The sequence below is a fragment of the Austrofundulus limnaeus genome, unplaced genomic scaffold, assembly GCF_001266775.1.
Source record: "Austrofundulus limnaeus strain Quisiro unplaced genomic scaffold, Austrofundulus_limnaeus-1.0 Scaffold8, whole genome shotgun sequence".
Taxonomy (NCBI): domain Eukaryota; kingdom Metazoa; phylum Chordata; class Actinopteri; order Cyprinodontiformes; family Rivulidae; genus Austrofundulus; species Austrofundulus limnaeus.
In genome coordinates, this window is record NW_013952410.1 from 4505284 (window position 1) to 4512528 (window position 7245).

General features: G+C 39.6%; 1 protein-coding gene across 2 annotated transcripts in view; it reads left to right on the plus strand.

Annotated features, from left to right (window-relative positions):
- acbd6 (acyl-CoA binding domain containing 6) overlaps nucleotides 1–7245 on the plus strand; it is a 34601-nt gene that overhangs the window by 3810 nt on the left and 23546 nt on the right. For both annotated transcript variants that reach the window (XM_014000768.1, XM_014000774.1), the window contains one exon: nucleotides 4772–4877. In XM_014000768.1, the coding sequence (XP_013856222.1) occupies nucleotides 4772–4877 (106 nt within the window). The remainder of the gene's footprint in view (nucleotides 1–4771; nucleotides 4878–7245) is intronic.

Sequence of the window (7245 nt, forward strand, 5' to 3'; positions counted from 1 at the left end):
GTGTGTGTGTGTGTGTGTGTGTGTGTGTGTGTGTGTGTGTGTGTGTGTGTGTTCTTTCCCAGTTCATAGTTGAGCTGGAGCAGACTCAGCTTTTAGCACCAGCTGTGAATCATCTCTCATTTACTGCTTTAGGTCAACTCAGTCCAAGTCTGTTTACCACAGATCTTTGCTGTATTTGTTGCCATTCAACAATCTGTAGCTGCAGCCAGGGTCTGGAAATGTCACGCAGTCCTGATTTATGCTAATGACATACATTTTCCATTTACTTTTACCTGGCAGACTTACTGGAGCTTAGAAACCCCCCATCTTCATTTCAATGCAAAAAGAGCGTTTTGGAGATGAAAATGGGACGTGTGAATCCTGCAGGTTTTCTTCCTAAATGAATGATTAGTATGCATATTCCTGGTAAGAAGCGTCCAGAGTCCCCCCCCCCGCTCTCTTTTTTATTTTAATTACACAATTAAACAGGTGGGGGGGGGGGGGGGTGATGAAGACCCACCAGGCACAGCAGAGCGAAGCGGATCCAGCAGGCTTCCCCGAGCGCTGCTCCCCTCGGTGACATCCAGTAGCAGCAATAACCCCGAGGGTTTGGGGCGGGGCATGGGGGCGTGCAGTCAGGAGGAAGACATTAACATGACACAAACACACACCTGTGCACACATAAAGCATGCGCTTTTACGCTATGCATCTTTGCGATTAAGATCCGAAGCCATGCATAACCTACCAGACGCGATAAACTCACTGCTCTGCTGCTTTTCAATTTCCTCTTTCTCGCACGTAAACACGCTCCATATTAAACAGCTAAGCACCTGTTAACCAGACGGATTTAATTGCGCTGCTCGCTCAACCTCTCTTTGTGTTTGTGGAGCGTGTATTGACAGAAACACGATTGATTAGCAATATTTCTTGGCTGCAGTGCTGATCAATATGAGATATTGGAAGGTTGTTTTTTTTTTAAACACACACTCACCACTTGAAGGAAAAGATCCTGAAAAAAACAAAACAAAACCCACCAGCAGCTTTGTATCCTGAGCTCTTTGCTGGAAGCCAAACAAGTCATTTGAGCTCTCATTGCTTCTCGTACTTCCACGGAGCTCAGCCTTGTTGGGAAAAAAAAAAAAACCTCGATGAGAGAAAAACGTGATGAGAGATTGTGTGTGTTTGATGGATGGCGGGGCCGTGTTGTTGATCAGTGAGGCTCAGGCCAGGTAGATGAGTATTCTTCACCACTGTGACCAGTTAGGCCTGATGGATGAAGGACATATCTGCCAGTACACCAGACTGGACACGCACACGTGCAGTAGAAGCAAACACAAAACCCTCAGTGCTCCAGGTGATGACAGAGTAGCCTGTGACCTTCCCAGCATGCTTTGCGGCGCTGTCGTTTACAGGTCCCACATTAATCATTTGTTTGTTTATAGCTCGTGGATCATTGTGTTACAAACAGTTGCTAGTTGTGTTTCACTTCTGCTTTTTTGTTCTTTATATAACCACAAACTAAAGGTGTGTACTTAGTTATTATATAATATATTACTTATATTATATAATACTATAGTTGTGCCACATTTGACCTATTGTGTTGAGGTCTGGGGGAGTGCGTGTAAAACATTTACAAATCCACTTTTTATTTTGCAAAAACGTGCAGTGAGAGTAGTAACAAGAAAACACTACTGTCACCCTACAAATATTCTGTTTAAGCATTTGGAGCTGTTGAAATTTGGGGAATTGGTAGATTATAGGATTCTATTGATTATGTATAAGGCTCATAAAAATGTATTTGCCACCTAATACACAATCCAGTTTTGTTAAGAGGGATAGTGTTTATAATTTGAAGGGACTTGAAAAGTTTGTAAAGCCAAAGCCAAAAATTAGAACAAATTTGAGGGAGCGATGCACCTCTGTTCGAGGAATTAAACCGTGGAACAACTTGGACAATGACCTTAAAAATGCTGGAACAATTTATTCACTTGGTAGAAAGCTTAAAAGTGTATTGGTTGAAATTGATATTTATATTGTGATGTTGTTTTGTTGATTATTTTAAGCTATATTGTGAAAATTGAGTTTAATTTCTGCATGTTGTATATTTTGTAGATATATTTTTTAAATGGGGGCAGATGTAACAAGATTTTTTCTTCTTTTCTGCTCCTTTTCATTTGACCATGCTGTGTTGTGTTTTTTTTTTGACGCAACATTATTATTATTTGTATTGTTTTAACTGATGTTCGAATGAAATAAAATATAAGTATCATTTTAGCTCGTCATTCACACACGTGTCATACATCCGTCATGCCAGTCCTGTCTGACCATCAGCGAAAGACTGATGACCTGGCTCATTGATTAGTTGCCTGGGGAGACGGATGGCGCCCACACATCAGGGACACTTAGGGTCACAGTGGCCATCAGACAAGGAAGTGGGCGTGGCCCAGCATCGGGTCTCATGAATAAACATAGCCGCAGTAATCAGGGGTATGTAAATGAATGGGCTCATACATAACTTTGCCGCGGTAAAAGCATAATGAGGTATTCATATTTCACAATGAGCTGATGAGAGGATGAAGGGGAAAGTGAAGGCGTGGGGGGTGAGAAGGTGAAAAGCTGAAGAAAGTGAACATCAAAGTACGATTAAAGAAGAAGCTGCAGATGGAACTTTGTGGATCAGGAGTTTTATCACTTTCAGAAGTGATTTTTAGCTCGTTTTTGCTCTGGAGACTCACGTTGAAAGACTGGGTGATAAAATGATTACAATATTTATCATGATCAATATAAATAGAAGTTACATCTGATAGAATGTTGAGAATTTGACTGAACTTCGATTCAGAACCCCACAGCATTCTGGGGGATGTAGGCAGAGGTAATACTTTCGCTGTTTGACCTCTCGCGGCCCACCGGCCCTGTTGCACTAATATTTTAGACAACTTATGAAACCTTTTTATGTCTAAATTGCTAATAAAAGTTATATATTTGATCAGTTTGTTTGAATTACATTATCTACATGCCAAAAGAAGCTTCCTGTTGATTTGTCAATTCCATCTTCAATGTAGATGTCTTTAAAATGTTCAGAAGTTGTCTAGTGTGACAGGGCCTACACTAACGTTTTAGACAACTTATGCCAACTTGTGAAAAGTTTTTTATGACTATTTTACTCATATCGGCTATATATTTGATGTAATTGTTAGCGTTACAAAAGATACTTCCTTTGGGTTTGTTTTAAAATCCATCTTCAGCTTAGACATCTTTAGTGTTGGACAAACTTCATAAGTTGTCTAAAATATTATGGTGTTGACAGCATCAACTCACTTGGTAAGCTTGCAACAACCTGTTGAGTAGTGAGCTTAACATGTAGCAGCAGCAGTTTCATGTTTCACCACTGTGCCTCATAACTGGTTCAAAATAAAAAAAGAACGACGTGGGGTGAAAGGAGAAAATGAGCGACAACTTGAGAGGAAATTGAGGATAAAAGAGGAAAGGTCACCAGTTTAGCATCATGAATCAGCCTTTATTCTCCTGCTCCTTATTTCAAATCAGGTAAAACAAAAAACTGATCAGTAATTATCAATATCGGTTGATATGAAACACTTATATTGTGATATATTTTACAGCCATATTGCTCATCCCTATTTGGCTGACAGAGACTGAATGTATTGTTCTTAGATATGCGGCACAGTGGCCCAGCTGGTCGAGCTGTTGCCTCTCAGCAAGAAGGTTGCCGGATCGAATCCCAGCTGGGAACCTTTCTGGGTAGAGTTTGCGTGTTCTCTCATGCGTGGGTTTTCTCTGGGTTACTCCAGTTTCCTCCCACCAAAAAACACGACTGTTAGGCTAACTGGTGACCCTGATAGGAAGAAGCGGGTAAAAGATAACGAAAGGTAAACCTGACCACTAACATCCATACCTTTCTACGTCTTTGTTCGTGTCCCAACATGGGATTCGGCTGACGGACTGGTGGTGTAAGGTGTTCAGTCTGAGCAGAACATTCAGTTTTAATGGAGACGCACTCGGCCGCGGCTCCTGGAGCCAGCCGTGTGTTCTGTGATCCTGCAATGGAGCGATGGGTTATTACAGGCAGGGACTATGGGGGTAAGGCTTTAGGGATGACTGTGTGAGTGCGTGGGAGCAGCAGAAGCGTCAGGTATGTGAGGTTTCTTTCAGACAATAGAGCACTAAATTCAATTAATCTGAATGGCTGGGATGGGTAAGCGGGAGGGGAAGGCGTAAAGCTTTAAATGAGATTTTGGCCCTTCTATCCCCCTCCTCTTTCAGCTTCTCTCCCACCATCGCCGCACCCCACCCCGCCCAACAGCACTCAGCTCTGTCCCCAATGCCAGGAGGTGATTAGAGACACAGAGATATAATTAGAGGTGGGATGGTGCCGCCGTCCCAGAGGGATGTGGCACGTGTGACTTCTCCTGTAGCATGAGATGGAGAGGGTTGTTTATCTATGGGTTAGGATGACTGAATACTCATATCGTTGCAAGTAATATGATGTTTGCATGGTGTGCACACCCGAATGGAAGTTCAAGCACCTGTTAAGTTACTAAAGAAAGTATTGTAGGTTATATTTTAGCAATGGAAGATAACTTTGTTTGTGTTGCCAAGCACGAACTGCACAAAACGATCAAACCGTGCAAGGAAAACCAAAGCAAGCGCGATTCAAAGTCATACTTGGTTTTTATAGGAGTGCTCGTTTCCGAGTGCTTTAATGGTTTTAATGGATTTATATTTGTACTTGTCAGAAAATGACAGTGCTGTTTTTCTCCTGTTTTGCTTTCAGGGAAGAAGATAAGAACATCTTCGACTACTGCAGAGAAAATAACATTGAAAACGTCAGGAAGGCCATCAGCTCCCAAAAAGTGGACGTCAATACAAAAGATGAAGAGGTACGGCGCCAAGAAATACGCAAGAGCTGTTGTGGTTTGCATGTGAGAGCTGCTATAAATAGGCTTATTGGATTGGAATATTGTTCGAATAATGTTTGTATACAAATAATTTCTACTGAAGGATAATGAAGCAAGATGATTGGCTACTTGAGAGCATGTGAAAACATGGAAATATTTGATTAAGCAGCTTTTTTTTTAGATGTTACAGTTTGATTTCTGTAGTCACACACATTAACCAGTGGTTAGGAAGGAAATATGTAAAAGTGCATAAACTGTCATTATCATAGTGAGGTGTTTTCTGAATCGACCCTGAAATCTGTTCATCTGCCTTTGATTCATTATCAACAAGGCCAAATGGCTCCCTGCCTTTTTTTTGTTCATCAGAGTCACTCTTCACAATAAACAGGCAGTCGGCCACTGAGTTCACAGTCAAAGGCCAGATGGCTGAGCAGTCTCAGCTGATCAGGCTTTGTCTGCTCAGAGCCATTGTTGAGGTCTTCTTCTGTCCTGTAGTTTTGTGAAGCGGACAGCAGAGGGCAGTGGAGAAGTTTGACATCAGCAGGGAAGTCTGACCTGCATCTGCAGTTCAGAGACAGAAAGATGCTCTTGTTCTTAGGGACTGCAACCAAAGGCTTTAATTTCAAACTTTTCACAGTCAAATGGCTGATAAACTTTTACTTTTGGATCTGCGGACCTCTTAAAGGGGAGAACAATTACTCCAAAAAAAAAAAAAAAACTCAGGCTGATTTAAAAATAATTTACTAACATTTTAACATTTAAATATCACGGGAATTTTTTTAAGGATGTTTGTTTTACTGTCATATTGTTCCCCATGTGTATACGGTATATACACTTTTTTAAATGATAGTTAATCGTCTATTGCTATTTATTTTGCGGACCCCCAAGCTACAACTCACGGACCCCTGGAGGTCCTTGGATCCCAGTTTGAGAACTTCTTCTCTAAATCATTCATAATCACTTGTTACTTTTGTATTACTTATTTATTAGTCTAACTCTTTTAACATTAGGGGAAAAAGCAAGGAAGAAATGAAAGCATTAAAATAAAACAACAGTAGTTTTGTTTATTGTTCCGTTTAGAGTGACACCTGATTCATTGACACAAATAAATCATAATCAATCTTTCTCTGGATTTGAGAATAATTATTTTAAGTACATATGTCACAAAAATATATGTGTCTAAAATGTCCCTTTAGTCATTTTTTATCAATTAATAGTTCAGTTTTCTCTCAATGATGAGACAAAATAAATATCTGTATTGAAATTAATTTAGGAATTTCTGCTGTTTTAGTATAATCAAGTAGTGAAAATGTAACTAATATTGCATCATTATTGTTTATTATGAATTAGTAATAATTACTACAGCACTGGTGTATATAGGTTTGAATGAGTTTGCTAAAATAGTTACTTTTTTAATGTAGCATACAGATAGTTAGATTAATTTTTGCACTTGTGCATCATTATTTGAGAACACAAGCAGGTTAGACTGTCACACTAAAGATCAGAAGTCCAAATGATTACAAGAAAGTCTCAGAAAAATGCCTGCTTTGTAATTTGTACAAACATTTTCAAGACGATTTTTAAATTTGGCATTTAGTTTTTTTTTTTTAAATTGTGAATTGTTTATTTGTTTTTAGTTTTGTTTTTTCCTATTTAGTTTTCCTTTAGGTGTTCGCAAAAGTTTTTAATCTGATTTGGTTTAAATGACTAAACTTTATGTTTTGCCACGTTACCAGGCAGGATGTGCAACTTGTATATGTTTATTTAATTATTTAAATTTTACTGTCTCTGTTCTTTACCACTTTCATTGTCATCTTATCATTTTTGTTTGTTTGTTTTTGAATGTGTCCCGCTTCATCAAAGCACACCATTCTGACAAGAAAATGATTTCTTAATTTTTTTTCACCTTGCTTGATATGACACATTATCAGCTATGGTCCAACAAGACATTTTCTGTGAATATCAGTGTTCTTTAGGACACCACTGTCACTGCAGTACTCAGATAACGTAGAGTTTACTGAGTTAAACAGTGTCCTGTTTGAAACAGTTGGTGCGCAATAAAAATATGACCTGCAGTCATCAGCAGAACACCTGAAACAGAAGAGACGGGGGCAGAAGCTACTTATTTGTATTCTGGCCTGACTCATAAGTACCCATCTTACCATGCAGCCTCGGTGATCAATATGATTTAAGCAACAGAGGGTGGACCTGGAGAGTTTGCTTTACCTAATTGGCCTCACTGAAAAATGAGCTTGTGTGGCTTTATTAGAACAAGGATCTTAGACCTGAGGAAAGGACTGTGTGTGTGTGTGTGTGTGTGTGTGTGTGTGTGTGTGTGTGTGTGTGTGTG